The 24,501-nt window shown below is 59.9% G+C and overlaps 1 protein-coding gene across 1 annotated transcript in view; it reads left to right on the forward strand.

Moving 5' to 3' along the window:
* Hmcn2 (hemicentin 2) overlaps nt 1-24,501 on the forward strand; it is a 120,163-nt gene that overhangs the window by 11,213 nt on the left and 84,449 nt on the right. The window contains exons 2-15 of the mRNA XM_042680875.1: nt 143-213; nt 886-1,044; nt 1,743-1,865; nt 9,873-10,044; nt 10,562-10,668; nt 11,072-11,192; nt 13,741-14,004; nt 16,510-16,654; nt 16,973-17,094; nt 19,195-19,467; nt 20,557-20,698; nt 21,130-21,257; nt 21,618-21,731; nt 23,458-23,607. Coding sequence (XP_042536809.1) covers nt 143-213; nt 886-1,044; nt 1,743-1,865; nt 9,873-10,044; nt 10,562-10,668; nt 11,072-11,192; nt 13,741-14,004; nt 16,510-16,654; nt 16,973-17,094; nt 19,195-19,467; nt 20,557-20,698; nt 21,130-21,257; nt 21,618-21,731; nt 23,458-23,607 — 2,091 coding nt within the window. The remainder of the gene's footprint in view (nt 1-142; nt 214-885; nt 1,045-1,742; nt 1,866-9,872; nt 10,045-10,561; nt 10,669-11,071; nt 11,193-13,740; nt 14,005-16,509; nt 16,655-16,972; nt 17,095-19,194; nt 19,468-20,556; nt 20,699-21,129; nt 21,258-21,617; nt 21,732-23,457; nt 23,608-24,501) is intronic.

Below are 24,501 nucleotides of genomic sequence, written 5' to 3' on the forward strand. Positions count from 1 at the left end.
GGGGGGGAGGATTTACCCTCAGCCCACATGCTGCGCTTTCCTAGAGCCCGGGGCTGGACCCAGACCATTGGGTCTCTTTCTCTCTCCCCCCTCTCTTTCTCTCTCTCTCATTTTTCTGTCTCTGTTTCTGTCTCTTTCTCAGATATCGGCCCAGTGACGCTCACAGCAGACCCAGCGGTGTTTCAGAGAGAGCTGAGGGATCTCTACGTGCAGGTGGGCCCCGCCCCGGGGTCTACCCTCCTCTTAGGTCTTGACGTTTCCCCACCCAGAGACCAAGTTGATGCTCCCGCTCTCAGTCCCCCATCCCCCGCCCCCCCCCCCCCACACATTGGGGCACCAGGAACCCGGAGCCCCGGCTGGCCCAAAGTCAGTGCTTGTGATTGAGCAAGGGGCTGAAGGGCAGGTGATGGACCCCGGATGAAGTCATACGTGGTGTCAGGGAAAGAGGGGAACCGTGCGGTTCAGGGCCCCCAAAGCCAGGCCAGAGCCCGGCTCACCTGGTCACGGCCCAGCTGGACTCCTCCATGACATCTAACCCCACGGTCCAGCGCGGAGATGGCCAGCTGCCCAGGGACGGGGACCCCGGGGCCGGGATGGGGAGTCAGGAAGGAAGCAACTCTCAGAGGTCAAGGGTGTGAATCCTGCCCCAGGAGAACAAACCTGAGTTAGGTGATAACCACGGGGCTGCCCGCCCAGTGTGCCCCGGGCAGGGGGGGCTGGGGAGGTGAGCGACCCCACCCTGCCCCGCCCCGCCCCGGGACCTTTAGCCCCTCAGCCTCACTCCTCCCAGGCCATCCCCCCACCCCCAGGCTGGAGCGAGAGGCCGGCTGGCTCGGGGCTCCCAGGCCGGGCTCTGTAGCTCCTGACACCCGGTCTGCCCTGCAGGGAGGGGGCGACTGCCCCGAGATGAGCGTGGGTGCCATCAAGGCTGCCGTGGACGTGTCCAACCCCCGCTCCTTCATCTACGTGTTTTCCGACGCCCGGGCCAAGGACTACCACAAGAAGGACGAGCTGCTGCACCTCCTCCAGAGGAAGCAATCGCAGGTGCGGGGCAGCCATGTTGGGTCCCCAGGACACAGTGGGTGTGTGTGGGGTTCTCCCTCCCACCCAGCAGCCCTGATCTCCAGGCCTCAGAGGCAGAGGTGGGCCTTCCGCTCCGGGACAGCCTGGACTCGCTTGTCTACAACGCCCAGAATTCCCCAAAATTCTTCAAATTGCACCCCCTTCCCCATAGGCCCTTCCTAAACAAGTCAGCTTTTCTTGTTTGGGTTTTTTTAAAATTTCCCAGCCCACAAGTCAGCTTTCCTTTTCTCCAGCACTGGGTCTTGAACTCAGGGGCTTGGGTGCTGTCCTTGAGGTGTTTTTTTTTTTCTCTCTCAAAGCTGGTACTCTACCACTTGAGCCACAGGTCTACCTCTAGCTTTTTGCTGGCTAATTGGAGATCAGAGTCTGCCCCGGCTGGCTTTGAAGCTCAGTCTTCAGACCTCAGCCTCCAGTAGCGAGGATGACGTACATGAGCCTCCAACGTCCAGCTCTGCCCCTCTGTACTGTAGATCTCAACCCGTTTATTGAGCACCTGCTGCTCCCGGGGCCCTGCACATGGGCACCCATGGGCTGATGCTCAGGAGAGGCCTCTGGTCACCCCACAGCCGCGGGTGACGGGCAGACCAGGGTCTCCCGGGCCTCCTGCTCCCGGCAGGTGCTCTGCCGTCGGCTGGCAGTGAGCAGGCTGCACTCTGCAGGTGGTTTTCGTGTTGACCGGAGACTGTGGTGACCGCTCCCATCCCGGCTACCTGGCGTTCGAGGAGATCGCCTCCACCAGCTCCGGGCAGGTGTTCCATCTGGACAAGCAGCAGGTGGCGGAGGTGAGCCCAGGGACAGGGCCTGCCCCAAGCCCGTCTTCCCCAGCCCTGCCCAGCGCCCCCCCACCCCCTGCAGGCTGTTATGACAACATGACATCAACACACTAGTTCTTGCACTGTCCAAGGCAGGTTCTTTGGGTCCTAGAAAATGTGTGTGTGTGTGTGTGTGTGTGTATGTGTACATACTAGCACTGGGGCTTGATCTCAGGTCCTCATGTTTTCATTCCGCTCACAGCTGGTGCTCTACCTCTTGAGCCACAGCTCCACGTGGGGCTTTTTGGTGGTTTAACAGGAGATCAGAGTCTCCGGTCTGAGGATCCTCAGGTCTCAGCCTTCTGAGTAGCTGGGATTACAGGTGTGAGCCACGGGTGCTTGGCTGTAAATATTTTGTTGGTGATGGGGTTGAGGGTTGTCAGCATTCTGGGCCTGGGACCCTGAGCTGGGCCAGGCGGGACGGAGCTGCGATGGTCAGACAGAAGTGTGGGTGTGGGTTCGCTCCGGATCGTCCCCAGAGTCGGGGGTGGTGGGAGGCTGGCAGGGGAAGCAGCAGAGTCTGCAGACCCCGGCTGTATGGTGGACCTTGGCTGGGAAGGGCTAACTTGCCTCTGGCCTGAGGTGACATTGGTTGGATTCACTTAGCATTCAGCACTCTGCCTCCTGCCTTGTCCCTGAGCTGGGTGCTGGCCCAGCCTTCCAGGTTCCCTCCAGGCTCAGGGCCTGCCTTCCCTGCAACCCTCCTCTTTCTCCCTGGCCACATAGGGAACCTTCCAGGCTACACACTAGCAAAACCATTCTTGTGGTATAAACTCCAGCCTTGGCAGGATTCCACGGTTGTCGGCCCATGGTAGGAGTCAGGTTTTGTGAGCCTATATGAGCAAATCCCACCTGTAGGTCCCTGCGTACCCTTCCCTGCTCCTCCTACCCCAGGCCCTTTGCACATGCTGCTAGTTCCTCCAGCTCCTCCTCTCCTGGCTTCTCCTCATCCCTCAGTCTTCACTGAAATCCACCCTCTGTTTCCTGTCACCGTCAAATCCTCTTTCACACCCGCCCAAGCTTCCTGGGTTGTGTTGTGTAATTGTCATTTTATGCTTGTGTGAGTATTTCACATTACCAGGCTGTGTGCGGGCTCCCTGAGGCTGGGCCGTGTAGGCCCTTATTTGCCGAGTCTGTCTAAGCCACGGGCATGTAGCAGGTGCCGAGGAAACAGCTGTGCAGGGGGCGGGGGGGGGGGGGGTGTTGGTGTGGACAGCGCGGTCCCTGGCGGCGGCTGCCCTGGGAGGGCAGGCGGGAGCGGGGGCCAGCCCGCGTCCTGTGCTGTGTACGCATGAGCTGGAGGGAGGGTCTCGGGCCGTGTTTAGATTAGCGTGCCTTAACTCCCTGATGACAGATGGCGTTTGTGCTTCTCTACAGTGCGGCAGGCTGTGTTTGTTGGCGCCGAGCCCCGAGCCAGCGCGGAGGCCTGGCAGAGGGGAGGACAGCTCAGCCTCCGCTTCTGGAAGCCAGGGCCTGGGAGCCGGGTCCCTTGTAGCAGCTGAGAGCCAGCGTGGCCGGGCCGGGCTGCTGCGGTCCAGCCCCCAGCACCTGCGGACGGCAGGTGGTGGCACATGGCAGGTCCTCGCGCGGGTCTGTCCCTCTGTCCCTCCGCTGCCGGCTCTGGCTCCTTCCTTTCCTAGGCATAGAACGTAGTTTCATGCCTTGGCCCTGGCCCCTTCCAGATGTTTCCAGACACTCTATAAGCCTGGGAAAGAGGCGAGGGCAGCTGTGGTCATCCTCCAGCGGAGACAGCAGGGCCTAGCATGGGAGAAGGGCTCTCCAGAAGTTTCTGAAGTCCCCAAACTGTGCGGGTAGAGCCAGCCTGTGGCTGTGGCACGCTAAGATGCTGCTCACCCAGCTGCAGCTGGGTGTGGGGGTGTGCACGTGTGATATGTGTGTGCATGCGTGTGTGGTGTGTGCAGTGTGTGTGCATGTGTGTATGCAGTGTGTGTGCATGTGTGGTGTGTGCGCAGTGTGTGCATGTGTGTGTGTGCAGTGTGTGTGCATGTGTGGTGTGTGTGCAGTGTGTGTGCATGTGTGGTGTGTGTGCACAGTGTGTGTGCATGTGTGGTGTGTGTGCATGTGTGTGGTATGTGCACGCAGTGTGTGTGTGCACAGTGTGTGTGCATGTGTGGTGTGTGCACAGTGTGTGCGCATGTGTGTGGTGTGTGTGCATGTGTGTGTGCTTGTGGTGTGTGTGTGTGCAGTGTGTGCGCACATGTGTGGTGTGTGTGCACAGTGTTGCATGTGTGGTGTGTGTGCAGTGTGTGCATGTGTGGTGTGTGTGTGCATGTGTGGTGTGTGCGCACAGTATGTGTGCATGTGTGGTGTGTGTGTGTGCGCAGTGTGTGTGCATGTGTGGTGTGTGTGCGCAGTATGTGCATGTGTGGTGTGTGTGCGCAGTGTGTGTGCATGTGTGGTGTGTGTGCGCAGTGTGTGTGCATGCGTGGTGTGTGTGCATGTGTGTGGTATGTGCACGCAGTGTGTGTGTGCACAGTGTGCGTGTGTGGTGTGTGCGCAGTGTGCGCGCGCATGTGTGTGGTGTGTGTGCATGTCTGTGTGCTTGTGTGGTGTGTGTGCGCAGTGTGTGCGCACATGTGTGGTGTGTGTGCATGTGTGTGGTGTGCGTGCGCAGTGTGTGTGCAGTGTGTGTGCATGTGTGTGTGTGCGCAGTGTGCATGTGTGGTGTGTGTGTGCATGTGTGTGTGGTATGTGCGCGCACTGTGTGCGCAGTGTGTGTGCATGTGTGTGTGCGTGTGTGTGCGCAGTGTGTGCATGTGTGGTGTGTGTGCATGTGTGTGTGGTATGTGTGCGCAGTGTGTGTGCGTGCGCAGTGTGTGTGCATGTGTGGTGTGTGTGTGCATGTGTGTGTGGTATGTGCGTGCAGTGTGTGTGTGCGCAGTGTGTGTGCATGTGTGTGTGTGCGCAGTGTGTGTGCGCAGTGTTTGTGCATGTGTGGCGTGTGTGTGCGTGTGTGTGTGGTATGTGCACGCTGTGTGTGTGCGCAGTGTGTGTGCGCGCAGTGTGTGTGCTTGTGTGGTGTGTGCGCAGTGTGTGTGCGTGTGTGTGTGTGTGCGCGCAGTGTGTGTGGTATGTGCGTGCAGTGTGTGTGTGCGCAGTGTGTGTGCATGTGTGTGTGCGCGCAGTGTTTGTGCATGTGTGGCGTGTGTGTGCATGTGTGTGTGGTATGTGCACGCTGTGTGTGTGCGCAGTGTGTGTGCGCGCAGTGTGTGTGCTTGTGTGGTGTGTGCGCAGTGTGTGTGCATGTGTGTGTGTGTGTGTGCGCGCAGTGTGTGTGTGGAGAAAACTTAGAGCTCCTGCCATCTGTGTGCAGGGACAGGCAACATTTGCCCAAATGGTGAGCGCTTCCATTCAGATTTCCGTAGACCAAGAACTCCCGCTCCTCCTCGGGCTCTGGCCCACGCCCGCCCGCTGCACACGCGGTGAAGGACAGCAGCGCGCCAGCAGCCACGCGTGACATCCTAGCTGCTCGGGCTGAGATCTAGGGATCATGGTGGGGGCTGAGATCTATGGATCATGGTTCGAAGCCAGCCCGGGCAGGAGAGTCCTTCAAGAGTCTTTAATCAGTCACCACCAAAAAGCTGGAAGTGGAGCTGTGGCTCAAGTGGTAGAGACCCAGTCTTGAGCCACATCCTGAGTACCCCAGTACCCCAGTACCCCCACCACTGAAAAAGAATGTAAAGGACAATGGAGAGGGGGAAGGGGCCGAAGGGCTGGGTGTGTCCCTTCCTCCTGCAGCCTCTCCCCCCAAGACCCCTGTCTTTTTAGGGACCACTGGGCTGTGGCTACCCTCGGTCCCCTAGGACTACTCCCGCCTTGCATTGCATTCTGGGAGCTGTCCACCCAGCAGGTACAGAGCACTGGGCTCAGACAGCTCAGCCATCAGCGGGGCTCAGGGAGGGAGGGGTGGGGAGGGTGCTGGCTGCTGGGACGGTGGGGGCGGGGGCGGGGGTGGGGGCGAGGCTCCTGCCAGGTGGCTGTGATTAGCAGGTCCAGAGGGGCCCAGTGCTGACCTCATCCTGGACCCTTCCCAGGGGCCGGCGGGCGGGGGTGTGCTTCAGGCCTGGGCTCCTGGGCAGGAAGGCAGAAGTGCGGTCCGCGTACCTGTGTGTGGAAAGCCCTTTGGCTGGGGACTTAGCTGCTGTGTGTATGTGTGTGCGTGCGTGTGTGCGTGTGTGCACGCGTGCACGTGTGTATGTGAGATCTCCCCTTGTGCACAGTTGTACCCCCAGAGGCGGTGGCCAGGACACCCTGGCCTCTGGGAAGCCATGGTGAGAATTAGCTATGGACTCCCTCCCCCTCTCCCCCCCTCCCCCTTCCCAGCCCCCATGGTTCTGGGTCTGGGTGGAGTCCTGAGGCTATCCTGCTGGGGGGGGCTCTCTGGAAGGCATTCTCAGCCAGGGAGAGTTAGGGAGATCCCTCAGCTGACCAGGGGCAGGACCCTCCCCCCTCCCGCCCCCCGCCCCCCCCCCCCCCGGGGCTCCCAGCCTGCAGCTGGGGCCTCCGTGTTCCCATCTGTGGCTGAGCCCCACGCAGCGCCCTTGGCGTCTGTCTCGCTCCCCTCTCCTCAGCTGCCCCGGCCGGCCGTGTCCTGGGTGAGGTTCTGGGGATGATTTATCTGCCATGGAGGAGAGTCCAGCAGCAGCCATCTGGTTGGCGGCAGTGCCAGATTCCCGTCCTCCCTCCCTCCCTCCCTCCCTCCCGCCCAGCGCCCAGGCTCACATCTGAGAGCCATTGTCTCTAAATAAACATTGTGTTTGCTTAATGAAGGCTCTCTGCTCCAAGGGCTCCCCCATTCCACACTGGGCTCCTGGAGGCCCTGACCCCCAGACTGGCCCTACAGAGGAGGTCTGGCTGTGCTGTGGGCCAGTGGCTCGCTCCCAGGGCAGGGGGGGGGGCACGCCAGGGCCCGTGGGGTCGCGGGTTCAGGTCCCGTGACCGCCTGAGCCGCTGGGCGGCTTTCCTCCACAGCAGCCTGGCACAGCAGCGAGCAGCGACATTGCGACACAGTAGCCAGGGACGCACAGGGAGATGTGGGCTGGGGCTGCCACTGCCTGCCTCCCGGGAGCTTTGCGGGTTGATGACTCCTTCCTGACCCTCCCTGAGGCTCAGAGGGAGCACACAGAGCTCCCAGAGCTGCCCCTCTGCTTTCTGAACTTTCCCCTTGCGGCTGGTCTGTCTGTCCGTCTGTCTCTCCAGCTGGGAATCCTTGGTGCTGCCGCTTTCCTTCCCCTCTGTATGGATGGAGAAGTTTGTCCCCAGTCCTTGGCCAAGCCAAGGGGGGGGTGGGGGGGGCGGCTTTTCAACAGACACATTACTTAGAAAGCTAGGCAAAAATAAATGACAAAGAATGAAGTAGCTCCAAAGTATTAAGAAAAACAAGCAAGCTTTCAGAATACTGAATTCTTGTCCCATGATGAATGAAATCTTGCCACATATGTTCTAGCTCAGTGTGAGCAAAAACAAATCCGATTCCTGAATCTCAGGCAAATCTTCCAGCTGCTTCCTCTTCTTCCCTTGTGTGGAAGATCACATGGTGGGCAAAGGTCACACGGACAACTGCGAGTTTTGAGCCAGGATGGCCAGTGGGTAGCACGCAAGGCACCACAGTCCAACCGTATCCAAGGCAGGCATTGCTAATCAATCCCCAGGGCTAACGTCTAAGCATTCCTTCCTGAAACGAACAGAATGAGTTTATTTCTGGTTGGCTAGGTCAGCAAGCTGCTGTATACTCCTGGCCTTGCTCAGGCATCTGTCAAGAGTCATGGCGAACTTGTCACTTTCAAATGACTGTCACTTAAGTGAATCACTATGAAGAGTTCCAAAGACTTGCGGTAGTTACAAGAGTGAAGCCACTCACTCGATTCAGTGCTTTATTTTTTATGTGTGTACCTGTTCTGAGGCTTGAACTCAGGGCCTGGGTACTATCCCAGAGCATTTTGCTAAAGGCTGGTGCTCTACCACCTCGAGCCACAGCTTCGCTTCTGGCTTTCTGGTGGTTTATTGGCGATGAGTCTCCTAGGACTTTCCTTCCCAGGCGGGCTTGGAACCGTGATCCTCAGATCTCAGCCTCCTGAGGAGCCAAGCTGACAGGCGCGAGCCCCGGGCACCTGGTGTTTATAGTAGATTTCATCAGATCAGGATTTAATGAAGTGGGTAGCTACGTCTAAGTCTGCTCAAGTCTGGACCCCACTCCTCTTTTTATGACACTGCGAATGGAGAAGGACTCTTCTGATTCTTTCCCAGGGTGCCTCTGAGCATTTCCCTTGCCCCATTCCCGGCCTACCCCGGCTTGGGGTAAAGGCCTGGCTGGTCAGCTGGTAGTCAGCAAGCCCTTCAGGCACACTGGCACTGGGCTCAGGATGCCACAGCCACGCCTGTCCCTGCTGGATACGAGGACTAGGAGGATTACAGTTCAAAGCCAGCCTGGGCAAAAACGTCTGCAAGACCCCATCTCAACCAATAAAAGCTGGGCGTGGTGGCCAATGCCTGTCATCCCAGCTACTTGGGAAATGCAATCAGGAGGATGGTGGGGATCTAATTTTAAAAATAAATAACCAAAGCTAAAAGACCTAGGGAGTGTGGGTGAGGCGGTAATGCCGTGACCGTGACCGACTGCTGCGCGTCAGTGGTGACGGGCAGCTCTGCCCTGAGCGGGGGCCACGCTTCCCTTTGTGGCTCGTGTGTCTGGGGTGGCGCTGGCTCTTTGTGGCGCCTCGTTCCCCACCAGGCTTTCATCTCATGGGTTGGGCAGCCATGCTGAGCTCCTTGAGTGAGCAAGTCAGTGGAGGAGAGGCAGCTGTTACTGTTGGAATTCTCTCTCTCTCCCTCCCTCCCTCCCTCCCTCCCTCCCTCCTTCCCCCCTTCACCACTACCCAGTGTGTTTCTAGCTATTCTTTCAGGTCTCGGTTATCTCAGCTTTAGGCGAGGGGAGCTTCCTTTGGCGTATCCTCCTTTGTCTTTGAGCTCTTCTTTGCTTTATGGAAGCATAGTCTCCAGGCTTACTTTATAAGTTGTCTGCTGCCCTCATTTCCCCGGGAGCCCTAGTGGGGAATGATCAGAAACCCAGACATGGTGCTAGCGGCGATCGTTGATGTGAAGGACAGCACTGCTTTTGTCTATTTATTACCTATCCATCTGTCACCTATCCGTCCATCCAACCATCTCTCCATCCATCACTTATCTACCTATCCATCCATAACCTACCATCTGTCTGTCCATCCATCCATCACTCTGTCTATTGATCTATTTTCCAATCCACCCCTCACCTGTCTACCTGTCCATCCATATCTTGCCATCCACCCATCTGTCCCTCTGTCTGTCTAGCTAGCTAGCTAGCTCTCTGCCAATCCATCCATCACCTATCTATCCATCCATATGCTGGTCCATCTAGCCATCATTATCTGTCTGCCAGTTCTTCCATCACCTATCCTTCCATCCGTCCATCACCTGTCTATCGCCGTCGATCACTGTCATTTGCTACCTGTCATCTACTGTCTGGAGTGTTTACCCTGATATTGCTCATTCAGATTTCCTGTTGAGGTTTTTCCTTGGTTTATGTTTGGTTACAAAAGAAGACCTCTGTCCTGGCAGGACTTCCTGGTCCTGTGGAGAGTCAGCACTCTGCTGGGAGCAGTCTGAGCACCCACCCTGGGGGCTGTTATGGGCTGCATGGGCCGGGGAGGGGGGGCGGTCTTCCAGGTCCTGGGGCTTACTCCAGAGGGCTTCCTGGTGGAGGTGCCCCAAGCTCCCACTCCTCCCCCAGGCTGAATCTGCTGGGCACTGCCATTCATGCATCCCAGCTGGGCACCCACAGGAGGTTGGTGTGTGACTCAGGCCCAGGGGAGGTCAGTGGAGTGGATGGCCTTGGGTGACCTGGACGGCTTGTCTGAAGGGGCCCAGTCCTGGGCGCCAGTGGCCGGGCTGACCTCCACGTCTCACCCCGCCTCTGCGCAGGTGCTGAAGTGGGTGGAGTCGGAGATCCGGGCCTCCAAGGTGCACCTGCTGTCCACTGACCACGAGGAGGAGGGCGAGCACACTTGGCGTGTCCCCTTTGACCCCAGCCTGAAGGAGGTCACCATCTCCCTGAGCGGGCCCGGGCCCCACATCGAAGTCAGGGACCCGCTGGGTAGGTGCTTCCTCATCCTGCGCCTGAAATGGAACTGGGGAACCGGGAGGCGGGACCAAGAGACCCAGGGCTGCGGGGCCTTCAGGCCCAGAAATAGGAAGCAGGGCCGGGCACTGGTGGCTCATGCCTGTCATCCCAGCTACTCAGGAGGCTGAGATCTGAGGATCACGGTTCAAAGCCAGCCTGGGCAGGAAAGTCCGTGAGACTCTTATCTCCAACAAACCACCAGAAGACTGGAAGTGGCACTGTGGCTCAAGTGGTAGAACGCTTGCCTTGAGCTGAAGGCTGAGGGACAGCGCCCAGGCCCAGAGTTCAAGACCTACGACCGACCCCCCCACCAAAAAAAAAGAAAAGAAATAGGAAGCAGGGGTGCCAGGAAGTGGTGAGGCCAGTGGCCATGAAGCAGCAGGACCCAAATGCCTACCCTCTGTCAGCTGTGTGGGTTCCCAGAGGCAGGCTGGGACCCCTAGGACCCTGAGAGGGTGCTGGGGGCTGAGCAGCACCCCGGCTTCCACAGGGAGGATCCTGCAGAAGGACGAGGGCCTCAACGTGCTTCTCAACATTCCCGACTCAGCCCGGGTCGTGGCCTTCAAGCCTGAGCATCCGGGGCTCTGGTCCATCAAGGTGCAGCAGGGAGTGTGAGGGGCACGGGAGGGGGCGTTACCATAGCAACCGGTCCAACCCGGTGGAGGTCCATCCCAGTTTGAGCTGGATTAGGGAACCTTCAAGAAAGTTTCCAATGGGAAAAACAAGGCTGGAAGTTGGACTTGCGGGGGACGGATGGGGACCCACCATGCAGGGGAGCGCTGAGAGGCTGAGCAGCCTCCAGAGTGAAGGTGGGTGGCGGTGGGGTCATCTGTTCTCCTGTGGGAGCCGGGGAGCTGCCCGTGCGCCGGCGTAGACAGAACGCCACATGCCAGCATGGGCCGTGCCAGCGTGGGGGAGACCAGGCCGGGCCAGAGGCTCCTGCCCTGGACCTGGGGTCCGGGGGTCCCATGCTGTGGTGACCAGGCCGCGGCTGTGCTAGGTCTACAGCAGTGGCCGCCACTCCGTGAGGATCACAGGCATCAGCGACATCGACTTCCGAGCTGGCTTCTCCACGCAGCCCTCGCTGGACCTCAGCCACACCATCGAGTGGCCCCTGCAAGGTGCGTGCCCTTGACCTCTGTGCGCTTGACCTTCCATGCCCTTGACCCTGCAGACAGTGCCGAGCTGCCTGCAGCGGCAGCGGGGTGGGGGCAGGTCTGGCTGTGGGTGGCTGTCGAAAGGAAGGAAGGAAGGAAGGAAGGAAGGAAGGAAGGAAGGAAGGAAGGAAGGAAGGAAGGAAAAGAAAAGCATTCAGCCACCTGATCACACCCACAGACTCCTAGTAGTTGGGATCTGAGAGGGAAAGATGGCCGTCTGCAAAGGGAGGCCCAGCCTGACCCAGGGTCGCAGGCCAGCCAGGCGAAGGATGAGCGCCGAGTCCAGCTCTGCTGGTGTGCAAAGTGCACCTTCCCAGCAGGACAGAAAAGCGAAGGACGCACAGCTGAGCACGGAGAGAGGCTGGGCTTGTCCGAGGCCTCGGCTGGGGTGTCCACGTATCCCAGGCCATCCCTGGAGGCCGCTGTTAACAGGGAGGGTGGGATGACACACCACCTTCCTGATCTGCCAGGGGAAAGCAGGATGTAGCAATGGTGTTTCAGCACCAGGGACAGCAGCAAGCCCTCCCCCCCCAGCAGTGGAGGGCAAGCCCCCCCCAGCAGTGGAGAGCAAGCACCCCCCAGCAGTGGAGGGCAAGCCCCCCCCCAGCAGTGGAGGGCAAGCCCCCTCCCAGCAGTGGAGGGCAAGCTCCCCCCCCAGCAGTGGAGAGCAAGCCCCCCCAGCAGTGGAGGGCAAGCCCCCCCAGCAGTGGAGGGCAAGCTCCCCCCCAGCAGTGGAGGGCAAGCCACCCCCCAGCAGTGGAGAGCAAGCCCCCCCCAGCAGTGGAGAGCAAGCCCCCCCCAGCAGTGGAGGGCAAGCCCCCCCAGCAGTGGAGGGCAAGCTCCCCCCACCCCCAGCAGTGGAGGGCAAGCGCCCCCCAGCAATGGAGAGCAAGCCCCCCCCCAGCAGTGGAGGGCAAGCCCCCCCAGCAGTGGAGGGCAAGCCCCCCCAGCAGTGGAGGGCAAGCCCCCCCCAGCAGTGGAGGGCAAGCTCCCCCCACCCCCAGCAGTGGAGGGCAAGCTCTCCCCACCCCCAGCAGTGGAGGGCAAGCTCCCCCCCCAGCAGCGGAGGGCAAGCTCCCCCAGCAGTGGAGGGCAAGCTCCCCCCCCCAGCAGCGGAGGGCAAGCTCCCCCCCCAGCAGTGGAGGGCAAGCTCCCCCCACCCCCAGCAGTGGAGGGCAAGCCCCCCCCAGCAATGGAGAGCAAGCCCCCCCCAGCAGTGGAGGGCAAGCTCCCCCCACCCCCAGCAGTGGAGGGCAAGCCCCCCCAGCAGTGGAGGGCAAGCTCCCCCCACCCCCAGCAGTGGAGGGCAAGCTTCCCCCAGCAGCGGAGGGCAAGCTCCCCCCCAGCAGTGGAGGGCAAGCCCCCCCCCAGCAGTGGAGGGCAAGCTCCCCCCCCAGCAGTGGAGGGCAAGCTCCCCCCACCCCCAGCAGTGGAGGGCAAGCTCCCCCCCCAGCAGTGGAGGGCAAGCTTCCCCCAGCAGTGGAGGGCAAGCTCCCCCCACCCCCAGCAGTGGAGGGCAAGCTTCCCCCCCAGCAGCGGAGGGCAAGCTCCCCCAGCAGTGGAGGGCAAGCTCCCCCCCAGCAGCGGAGGGCAAGCTCCCCCCCCAGCAGTGGAGGGCAAGCTCCCCCCCCAGCAGTGGAGGGCAAGCCCCCCCCAGCAATGGAGAGCAAGCCCCCCCCAGCAGTGGAGGGCAAGCTCCCCCCACCCCCAGCAGTGGAGGGCAAGCTCCCCCCACCCCCAGCAGTGGAGGGCAAGCTCCCCCAGCAATGGAGAGCAAGCCCCCCCCAGCAGTGGAGGGCAAGCTCCCCCCACCCCCAGCAGTGGAGGGCAAGCCCCCCCAGCAGTGGAGGGCAAGCTCCCCCCACCCCCAGCAGTGGAGGGCAAGCTCCCCCCAGCAGCGGAGGGCAAGCTCCCCCCCAGCAGTGGAGGGCAAGCCCCCCCCCAGCAGTGGAGGGCAAGCTCCCCCCCCAGCAGTGGAGGGCAAGCTCCCCCAGCAGTGGAGGGCAAGCTCCCCCCCAGCAGTGGAGGGCAAGCTCCCCCCCCAGCAGTGGAGGGCAAGCTCCCCCCCAGCAGTGGAGGGCAAGCTCCCCCCACCCCCAGCAGTGGAGGGCAAGCTCCCCCCACCCCCAGCAGTGGAGGGCAAGCTCCCCCCACCCCCAGCAGTGGAGGGCAAGCTCCCCCCACCCCCAGCAGTGGAGGGCAAGCTCCCCCCACCCCCAGCAGTGGAGGGCAAGCTCCCCCCACCCCCAGCAGTGGAGGGCAAGCTCCCCCCACCCCCAGCAGTGGAGGGCAAGCTCCCCCCACCCCCAGCAGTGGAGGGCAAGCTCCCCCCCCCAGCAGTGGAGGGCAAGCCCCTCCCCCAGCAGTGGAGGGCAAGCTCCCCCCCCCCAGCAGTGGAGGGCACCGGGTGGCGAAGGCGGGCGTGTGGGGAGGGCCGGTCAGCAGAGTCTCTGAGGCCTGGTCTCAGAACCCTGGTCAGTGCCATTGCTTGACCCTCGCCCTCCCTCCCCAGGCGTGCCCATCTCCCTGCTGATCAACTCGACGGGCCTGCAGGCGTCCGGCCACTTGGACTCCGTGGAGCTGGCCCACAGCTCAGGACGGACCCTCCTGACGCTGCCCACACAGCTGCTGTCCAATGAGTCCACCCACCAGCTGTGGGGTGGGCCCTCCTTCCATGCCCCCCAGGAACGCTTCTACCTCAAGGTGAAGGGCAAAGACCACACAGGGAGCCCCCTGGTCCGAGTCTCCGGAGTTTCCTACAGCGGGGCAGACTCCGGTGAGTGTGACCTCTGTCCCCAGCACTCTGGTACACGTATGCGTGTGCATGTGCACACGCAGGCCTGGACGTCTTCCTGGAGGCCTTCTCTGCTTAGGCTAGAGTCTTCAAGCTTCTAAGATATACTAAATGACTTAGATAAGGTCCTTAGCTCAAGGTCATTTTTATCTTTTCTTCCTTCCTTCCTTCCACCATCCATCCTTCCATTTACCCATCCCTCCCTCCGTGTATCTGCCTATCCACCTGTCCATCCACCCATTCATTTGTCCATCTATCCATGAATTCATCCACCCATGCGTCTGTCCATCTGCCCATCCACTCACTTACTCATCTAGCCAGTTAGCTTTTTATGTATGTCCATCCACGCATGCATGCATCTGTCTATTCATCTATCCGCGCATCCGTCTGTCTGTGCCTCCATGCATCCAATTAGGCATCTGTCCATCTGTTCACCCATCTATCTGTCCATCCCTCCATTGAGCTCTACACCTGTCCGCTTATTTAGCCAGCCAGCCATCTATTCATGTTTATCCATCCCTCTGGCTGTCCCCCACCATGGTGTTCGGACTTGAACTCAAGGGTTTCTTGCTCTCGTTCAGCTTTTGCACTCATAGCTGGCTCTCTGCCACATCCACTGTGGCTTTTTTTGCTGGTTGATTGGAGATAAATCTCCTAGCCTTGGACGCATTTGTCTCCATTTTGAAGCGGATGGCTCTTTGCTGAGATTCCTCCTCAAGGAAGTGCTGGGGTGTCTTGATGAGGAGACAGAGCTCCCCGTGCCCCCCAGCTCTCAGGGATGCTCTGAGGGCTCTGTGAGTTGGCCGTGGTCCTGTGGACATGGCTGTCCAGGCTGGGCAGCCACTGTTACCCTTACATCACCAGAGGAGAAATGGAGCCTCTCCGTCTGACCCCATCTGGGTCATGCTTTTGCTGGCTCTGGGGGTGTGTCCCGAGGTCACTGCCCCCCCAACTCCCTCAGGAAGCTCTTATCTTTCAGGAATTTCAGCACCCCATGGAGTGCCCCCTCCCCATTTTCCTTCCATCCTTTGGTGCACCCAGGGCTTTGGAGCACAGCCAGTCTGCATGAGAGCAGAGAGGGAGGATGCCGTGCAGCGTTTAACCCCTGCCGGGTTTCCAAGCTGGGGGTTTGCCTTAGAGCCGGAGGCAGGCTCTGGGTTTGGGAATAGGCCTGGGGTTTCCGGGTCCCCCAGCTCACGGAAAGCACAGCTGAGGACGTGGCTGGCTAGTCCAACCGCCTTCTCCCTGGGGACATGGCAGGGGAGCCTGCGATGTGATGTCACCGCCCTGCCCGCCCCAGCTCGTACTCTGTGGAGGCCCAGCACATAGCCTCACGCTTAGAGCATCTCACTGGCTCCTTGCTGCTCTAGGGAGGATGGGGAGGGAACGGGGCGGGGGGGGGGCTGGCCGCACCCCAGGGCCACAGCTGACCTGGGAGACGGGAATTTCTCAGACATCCCTAACAGAAGCAATTCCAACAGCTAGGGAAAGAGTGTCACCCCCTGACAAGGGCAGGCAGGGAGGGGCTGGTGTCCAATGCAGGCCCCAAGGGACTCATCACAAGCTGTGAGGCTGCCTTGAAGTCTTGTCTTATCTCAGAAAAATGTGTGTGAACTTTGTGTTCACAACCATCTTCCCATCGTGCTATTTTTTGTTAATTTTTATTTTTGTGTCAGTACTAAGGCTTGAACGCAGGCGCCTGGATGCTGTCCCTGAGCTTACCTGCTCGTGGCTGGAGCTGGACCACTTGAGCCACGTGGCACACAGCTTAATTGGAGATAAAGAGTCTCCCCAGACTTCTTTGCCCAGGCTGGCTTTGAACCTTGGTCTTCAGATCTCAGCCTCTGCTGTAGCTAGGATGATAGATGCGTGGCAAAGGCCTGGCCCTGTTGCTTGGCTTTGTTTTTGTTTTTTTACTCAAGGCTGACGCTCTACCACTTGCATCATGCCTCCACTTTGGCCTCTCTGGTGGTTTATTGGAAGATAAGAATCTCATGGACTTTCCTATGGGGGCTAGCTTTGAACCGTGAGCCTCAGATCTCTGCCTTCTGAGTAGCTAGGATTCCAGGCATAAGCTGCTAGAGCTTGGCATTATATACACATATGGAAAGGCTTAACCAACCATCCAGGCAAAGGAGAGAAAGAGTCACCCACACCCCTGGAGACCCCTTCTTCAGATTTCAGAACTGACTGGTTACAGACAATAATGGGAGTGGGGGGCGGTCCCTCCCTCCCGGCCTGTCTGGTGTTACGTAGCCTACCCGTAAGCCACGAGTGCCACGTGCACAGTCTCCACATGCTCGCCGCGCAGCCCTTTCCACGTGTTCCTCAGAGCAGCACGGTGCCTGGTTCACCAGGGTGGTGGGAGGCTTAGAGCCAGCAGGGGCCTGGCTGGCCTCGAGCTCCGGCGGTCCCTGACCATCGCTGGGTTGGAGGCTGGGCCCTGGGGTGGCAGGGAGGGGCTCCGAACCCCGTTCTCGCCCGCAGGTACCCCCCTGGTGAGCATGCCCCCCAGGATCCACGGCTACCTGCGGCAGCCCCTGCTGGTGTCCTGCGCGGTGCACAGCGCCCTCCCCTTCCGGCTGCAGCTGTGGCGGGATGGCGCCAGGCTGGGCGAGGAGCGGCGGCTGCCGTGAGTGGGGGGTGGAGGGGAGTGGGGGGGGAGGACAGGAGGGAGGGCTCGGCTTTGGTCGCGGGTGTGTTCCTGGGGTGCCAGCTGGGGACCGCAGCCTGGCCAGGAGTGGGGAACAGTGAGTGTCCTGAGCCTCCCCAGGGGGGCCGTCACCCCACAGGGACCCCGCTCTAGGGTCAGAACATTTGGGGTGCAGGAGGCTGGAGAGCCTTCTCAGGTCACCGAATGTCTCCCTTCAGAGCGGGAATGAGGCCGGCGGCCCCTCACAGGTCCTGGCGAGCGCCCCTCACCTCTGTCTCTAATGCCTGTTCTTCCCAGGGCCTCGGGAAACAGCAGCTGGGAGATCCCGAGGGCCTCCAAGGCGGAGGAGGGCCTGTACCAGTGCACGGCCGTCAGCCAGGCGGGGACCGGCCGCGCACAGACCCAGGTGGTCATCACAGGTCCGTACGCGGGGGCCTGCCCCGCGCCGCCCACCCGCCCTCAGAGCTTCCGGCCCCATCGGCCCCAGCTGCGGCCGTCCCGCACCTAGAGTGCGGGGGTCCCCAGGCCTCTGCCTTCCCACCCCACTTAGGGCTGTTTCGCCCAGCAACAGGCCGGGGTGCCAGTTAGACAAAGGCTGGAAACCCCAGCGTGGGTCTCCTGTCTCCTGCCCAGCCCTCAGGCCACCCCTGACTGTCTGGTCCTTCAAGCATCTGCATGACCCTGCCGGGCTCCAAAGAGGGCCTCAAAAATGAAATCGGCACCTGGCCGGGCACTGGTGGCTCACACCTGTCATCCTAGCTACTCAGGAGGCTGAGATCTGAGGACTGCAGTTCAAAGCCAGCCCCAGCCAGGAAAGTCCATGAGACTCTTTTTTATTTTTTTATTTTTATGTTTTTGGGGGGTCATGGGGCTTGAACTCTGGGCCTGGGCGCTGTCCCTCAGCTCTTCAGCTCAAGGTGAGCGCTCTACCACTTGAGCCACAGCGCCACTTCCGGTTTTCAAGTGGTTTATTGGAGATAAGAGTCTCACGGGCTGGCTTTGAGCTGCGATCCTCAGACCTCAGCCTCCTGAGTAAGCTAGGATGACAGGCGTGAGCCACTGGTGCCCGACTTCCATGAAACTCTTATCTCCAATGAACCACCAGAAAACTGGAAGTGGCACTGTGGCCATGTGGTAGAGCACTCGCCTTGAGCTAATGAGCTAAGGGACAGCACCCAGGCCCAGAGTTCAGGTCCCATGACTGACCAATAAATAAATAAAAGTCACAAACCTAAGCTGCCTGGCAGGAAAGGAAAGGACAAAAAATGAGTTCTAAAGAGCTACGGGCACGTGGCAGGAAGAACAGAGACAGAAAGGAGCAAAAAGGGGCTGGGAAGGCGGCTCAGTGGAAGAGCGCTTGCCTGGCATGCATGAGGCTCTGGGTTGGATTCCTCAGCACCACATCACAGAAAAAGCCAGAAGTGGCGCTGTGGCTCAAGTGGTAGAGCACTCTTGAGCTGAAGAGCTGAGGGACAGCGCCCAGGCCTAGAGTTCAGGCCCCATAACTGACCAAAAAAAAAAAAAAGAACAAAACAGATCAAAGCCATCTGCAGTCCCTCTGACCTAGTGTTTTGATGATTTGATGATTAACTTCCTTGAAGGTCTTTTCTCTGTGTGAGCATTTTAACCAAAGTGGAATCATCGCTTCTATACTGTGTGTGTGTGTGTGTAGGCATGCATGCTAGTACTGGGCTTGAATTCACTCTCTTGCTTGGCCTTTTGCTCAATGCTAGTGCTCTACCACATGAGCCACAGCTCCACTCTGGCTTTTTCCTGGGTTTTTTTCTTTTTTTTTGGTCAGTCGTGGGGCTTGAACTCTGGGCCTGAGCTCTGCCCCTCAGCTCTTCAGCTCAAGGTGAGCTCTCTACCGCTTGAGCCACAGCGCCACTTCCGGTTTTCTAGTGGTTTATTGGAGATAAGAGTCTCCTGGACTTTCCTGCCCCTGGCTGGCTTTGAACCGTGATCCTCAGATCTCAGCCTCCTGAATAGCTAGGATGACAGGCGTGAGCCACGGGTGCCAGCTTTGCTGGTTATTTAGATAAGAGTCTTATAGGCTTTTCTGCCCAGGCTGGCTTCTCCTGAGTGGCTGGGATTACAGGTGTGAGCCACACACTCAGCTCTGTGCTCTCACTCCTCCGCCTGCTGGCCATGGCTCAGCCCCTGGGGCCTGTAGACCTGGTGTCAGCTTGTGTCCCTGCGTCTGTCTGTGCAGACGGCCGAGGCCCTGGCTTCTCCCGCCCTCGGGCCGAGGTCTCATTTCAACATTGGCAGTGAGGGCGTGGAGGAGTTTCGTGTGCTGCCAACTGTTCTGGAGCTTTCTGTATTCCCTGGGGTGAGGTCATTGGCTCCGGAGGTGTGAAGAGCCCTGTAGGGCTTTCTCAAGCTGCGGCTGGCTGTGGTTTATGTGTGTGTGTGGGGTGTGGGGACCCCTGCGGCTGGGCAGCCCGGTGGAGAGCAGATGTGCACGCGTGCGCTGCCAGCTGCGACCACAGCTGCTCTCTCACGCTCTGTCCCCGCAGACCCCCCACCGCAGCTGCGCCCTGGTGCCAACGTGACCGTGTCCCCCGGGGAGACGGCCCTCCTGGCCTGCCACGTCCTGAGTGACGACCCCTACAACCTCACGTGGGTCCGCGACTGGCAAGTCCTGCCGGTCTCCGAGGGCCGGGTCTCCCGGCTGGCGGACCAGTCCCTGGAGGTCAGGGGCGTCGTCCCCAGTGATGGTGGCCAGTACCAGTGTGTGGCCAGCAACGCCAACGGGGCCTCGAGGGCATCCACCTGGCTCCTGGTGCGAGGTGAGGCTCTTCCTACCCCTACTGCCCCTGCTCCTACCCCCATTCAACAGGAAGCCCGGGACACCTACCTGTGGCTCAGATCTCAGGGAAAGAGGGTCCTGCAGACAAGTCAGAGCTTAGCAGTTCTCCTTGTTGAGAAGTTCATGCTAGTATCTAACCTAAGTGTCTACTGCTGCAGACCTGGCCAGTTTCCCTGTTGCTTGTTTTATTCCCATGTCACTGGGCCCCTCCTTCTCTAATCCCCCTTCCACTCCATACGTAGCTCTTAGCTGGTAAGTGCACAGGGCAGGGACAGAATGCTCAGAACTCAGATGTGTGTGGCACAGATTGTGTGGAGGAGGCAGAGGAAAGTATACCTGCCCGGGACTTCCAAGGCCTGGGTGAGGCCTAGGTCCCCCAGGACTTCGATGGACCCCTTTTCTTGTGTGGGTGGCTCTTAGTTGACTAGGCAGGATGCAGGGGGTCTGCCTAGGCTCTGTGGGAGGGGATCCATTAGTGATGCCTGCCAGGGCACAGGAGCTCTGCAGGAGAGGATCCATTAGTGATGCCTGCCAGGGCATGGGAGGGGCTTGTGAGCCTTGTAGGCAGCACAGATGCACAAATGGAACCTTAAGTTCAGGGACAATGCCAGGACAGTCCTGGGAGGTCACTGGAGATGAGACGGTCCCTAGCTCTGAGAGCGGAGGCCCTGAAGCCTCCCCTGTGCTCAGCCCCGAGCAGGGCTCTGCAGTTCCCAGGCTGGCGGGGGCCAGTGTGCATGTGTGTGCAGTGTATGTGAACATGCACGTGTGTGACTGTGCATGTATATAAACGTGCATGTGTGTGATGTGTGTGCGCACGCATGTGTATGGTGTGTGCATATGTGTGCATGTATATAAACGTGCATGTGTGGTGTGTGTGTGTGGTGTGTATATGGGGGCGCATGTATGCATATGAGAGTGTGTGGTGTGTGTGGTCTGGGGGGGGCCCAGTGTCCCCAGTTTCTGGGGACGCTCCTGTGGGGTCCTAGCCCTCGAGGCCTCCCTCTGGGGCACTGTGGGGGCCCAGGCCGCCCCTGACGGCTCCTTCTCCGCCACCCTTGGGCTGCAGAGGCCCCAAAGGTCAGCATCAACACCAGATCCCAGAGCTTCTCTCAGGGTGTGGAGGTGAAGGTCAGCTGCTCAGCCTCGGGGCTCCCTGCCCCCCACATCTCCTGGAGCCGGGAGGGCCTCGCCCTGCGGGAAGGCAGCAGGTGAGGATGAGGCTGCTACAGAGCCCCAGGCTGGCGGCGGAGGGGGCATCGGCGGAGGGGCGGGATGCTCAGGTCCCCTCACCTGTGTGGGGAGCTGCTCCTGCCCCGTCTGCCTCCTGGGGCCTGGGGAGAGTCAGGACAGCCCTCTGGGATGGGATCTGAGGAGGGTGGGGGGATAGTCCCCGGTGTGGCCCCGCCCACCCAGAGCTCAGGCTCTGGGTCCAGCCTGGGAGGTTTGGGCTGTGTGACCTGGGGCAAGTTGCTTTATGTCCCTGAACCTCTTGAATTCAAGAAGATGAGTGAAGCGCCTGGCTCCCGCCGGGCCCAGGGCGGCGCAGACGGATGGCGGTCCAAGGGGATGGCGGCGGGTTTGTAGACGAGCCGGAGGCGCCACCCTCGGGGACCTCACACATTCTGTGGCCCAACTCCAGAATCCGCGTGGACGCCCAGGGGACTCTGCTCATTCGGGACTTAGCCCCAGAGGATGCTGGGAATTACAGCTGCCGGGCCACGAATGAAGTTGGCACAGACGAGGAGACGGTTACCCTCTACTACACAGGTACTGGGGCCACGGGGGCTGCAGGGGCGGTCTCCCCCCTTCCCACCACTCCCCCAAACACTGGGCACCTGTGGTGAGCCTGGGGGCTCAAGAATGAGCATGTAGACCCTGTCCAGGGGACTTATATGCTGGTGGGGAGACACAACCCCTCAGACAGGTAACCAAGGTGCCCGCCAAGGCAGAGGAGCCCAGAGCAGGGCGTGCAGGGGGGGTGAGGGGCCAGCCATGGGAGCGGCAGGAACAGAGGCCAGGCAAGAGTCCTGGGGTAGGCGTGAGGGCCAGCTGCTTGGGCAGGCAGGGGGCAGGGTGGGACAGGGAGGGGCCCTGTGGGGTGTCACACCCCGTGTCCTCCCCACACAGACCCCCCGTCCGCCTCTGCGGTGCGCGCCGTGGTGCTGGCTGCTGTGGGCGAAGAGGCTGTGCTGGCGTGCGTGGTGTCTGGGGTCCCCCCGCCCCGGGTCATCTGGTATCGAGGTACGCTGTGGGGGGTCCCCCCGGGACTGCCTGGTTCTGTGTGGGGTTAGAGCAAGCCTGGCCCTCGGGCTCGGCTCCCACCGCAGGGCTCCTCAGCCGGTCCCACCCAGCCGCACCCCACCGGTGACCTCCCTCCGTCTGGGATCCGGTCACAGCCCCCCTTCTCCCCCCAACCCTGGGCTCAGAGATGTTCCAGCGGTCCAACTCCTGGCTCTGTGTCGGCTGCTCTACCTGCCCAAAGCCACTTTTTTTTTGTCAGCTGTGGGATTTGAACTCAGGACCTGGGCGCTGACCCTGCGTTAGGGCCACAGCTCCACTTCTGATTTTCTGATGGTTCATGGGAGATAAAAGTCTCATGGACTTTCTTGCCCTGGCTGGCTTCAAACTGTGATCCTCAAATCTCAGCCTCCTGAGTAGCTGGGATGACAGGCATGAGCCACCAGCGCCCAGCTCGGAGCCACTATTTATTAAATTATATTTGTATTAACTTTAATTCGTTGTATAAAGGAGTTGCTGCTCAACAAATCGGTTTCTGAGTACATTGCATTTCAATCTACGTCACCCCTTCTGCTGGTCTCCTCCCCTCCCCACCCTCCCCTCAATTTAAAAAATTCCATTGCAGGGCTGGGAAGGTGGCTCAGTGGTAGAGTGCTTGCCTTGCATGCATGAGGCCCTGGGTTAGATTCCTCAGCACCACATAAGCAGAAAAAAAAAGCCAGAAGTGGCACTGTGGCTCAAGTGGTAGAGCGTAGCTTTGAGGTGAAGAGCTGAGGGACAGTGCCCAGGCCCAGAGTTCAATTCCATTGCAGCTGGGCGTCGGTGGCTCATGTCTGGGATCCTAGCTACTCAGGAGGCTGAGATCTGAGGATCACAGTTCAAAGCCAGCCCAGGCAGGAAAGTCCCTGAGACTCTTATCTCCAATAAACCACTAGAAGACTGGAAGTGGCGCTGTGGCTCAAGTGTTAGAGCGCTCGCGTTGAGCTGAAGAGCTGAGAGACAGCGCCCAGGCCCAGAGTTCAAGCCCCACAACCAACCAAAAAAGAAATTTCATTGCATGTGCATTGAACATTATGATCGTATACTCCATACCTCCTCTCTTCGCTCGCGTACCTCTCCCCTCCTCCTGCACTTCTCAATTTCCTTCCTGGTGTTCATTTTTTTTGGACAGTGAGTTTTTCTAGAGAATTGCACCACTTGAATTCTCCCCTGCAAATACCATGCTTCAGTTAATACATGTGTGTACACTTGCATGCAAGTCTGGATGCATTTACATGTACATCTGTAAATTAGTACTAGCATCTACCCAGGAGAGAAAACACATGTAATTGGTCTCTCTGGGCTTGACATACCCCCTCCCCCCTCCCCCGCCTTTTTCTCTCTGGCCAGTCCTGGGGCTTGAACCCAGGGCCTGGGCTTCTTTTGCTCAAGGCTAGCGCTCTACCACTTGAGCCACAGCTTTTTCTGTGTATGTGGTACTGAGGAATCGAACCCAGGGCTTCATGCATGCTAGGCCAACACTACCACTGAGCCACATCTCCAGACCCCTGACTTCTCTTGACATCATTTTCTCCAGGCCCACGCATTTCTTTGCAGTCGATGTCCTCTCACTTCCTGGGGGAGAGCAGAGTTCCATGGTGTAGGGGAAGCTGGTTTGCTTGATCCACGTGTCCGTGGAGGCCGGACATCCGCCTGGGCCGGCTCTGTACCCTGTACCCTTCCGCTGCAGGGGCTCTGGAGATGATTCTGGCGCCTGAGGGCTCCAGCCCGGGAACCCTGCGGATCCCAGCGGCCCAGGAGCGGGACGTGGGCATCTACACCTGCCGAGCCGTCAACGAGCTGGGCAACGCCTCTGCTCAGATCCAGCTGGAGGTTGGATGTGAGTGCACCAGGCCCGGCCCAGCCTGGCCCCGCCCCGCCCCTCTGCCTGGGCTCCAGGGTGGGAGGGGCGGGGCCCAGCTGGGGGGCCAACTGGCTCAAAGCAGGGTGCTGTAAGCATTCATGGCCACACAGCCTGATGTGGCGTGACGGGCAGTTCTGGCGTGGGGTCCGCCGTCTACACCATGGTCAGGGCTGCCATCTTGTCTCCTCCAGGGTGGTCTGGTTTAATCGTCCACCCGGGGGTCACTCGCGTAGCTATTGGCAGTGAACGTGTGGGTTTTTCCAGACTAATGCATAGCAAGAGAACAGGCAGACAGATGACAGACAGACAACCCAACAGTCCTCACAGCCAACCTCAGGCCGGGTCACTAGCATGCGGCCTGGTCGGCCGAGCAGCCAGCTCGGACTGGGGCGCTGGGCCTCTGTGCAGCTGGCGCCCGGCCTGCGCTGTGATCCCTGGAGGCCCGACTGCCAGGCCTGGGCTCTGGGCACTGGGACTTGCTTGGGAGCCATGGGCACGCAGAGTTGGGACAGAGCCGCTGTGATTGAAGGGGAATCAATCCAGAATGGGGCTAGGTCCTGGCTGGTTTCAGCTGAGTCTGTGGGGTCTAGCCCTGACAGAGAGGGGGCTGTCTCAGGGCTGGAATCCTCGCAGGCTTGGGGCACCCTGGACTTCATTCACTCACCCACTCACTCATTTATTCATTTATTCGATCCTTTCTTCATTCCTGGGGACAGGGTGGTGGGTGAGACGCAGTGTCTGCCCTACCACTGCTCACACGAGAGCGTGGAACAGGGTCTCAGAATCCCACACGGCCAGGGGCTGGGAAGGCGGCTTAGTGGTGGAGCGCTTGCCTTGCATGCATGAAGCCCTGGGTTCCATTCCTCTGTA

The sequence above is a fragment of the Dipodomys spectabilis genome, unplaced genomic scaffold (genome assembly GCF_019054845.1).
Source record: "Dipodomys spectabilis isolate Male_0828 unplaced genomic scaffold, ASM1905484v1 ptg000067l, whole genome shotgun sequence".
Classification (NCBI taxonomy): Eukaryota; Metazoa; Chordata; class Mammalia; order Rodentia; family Heteromyidae; genus Dipodomys; species Dipodomys spectabilis.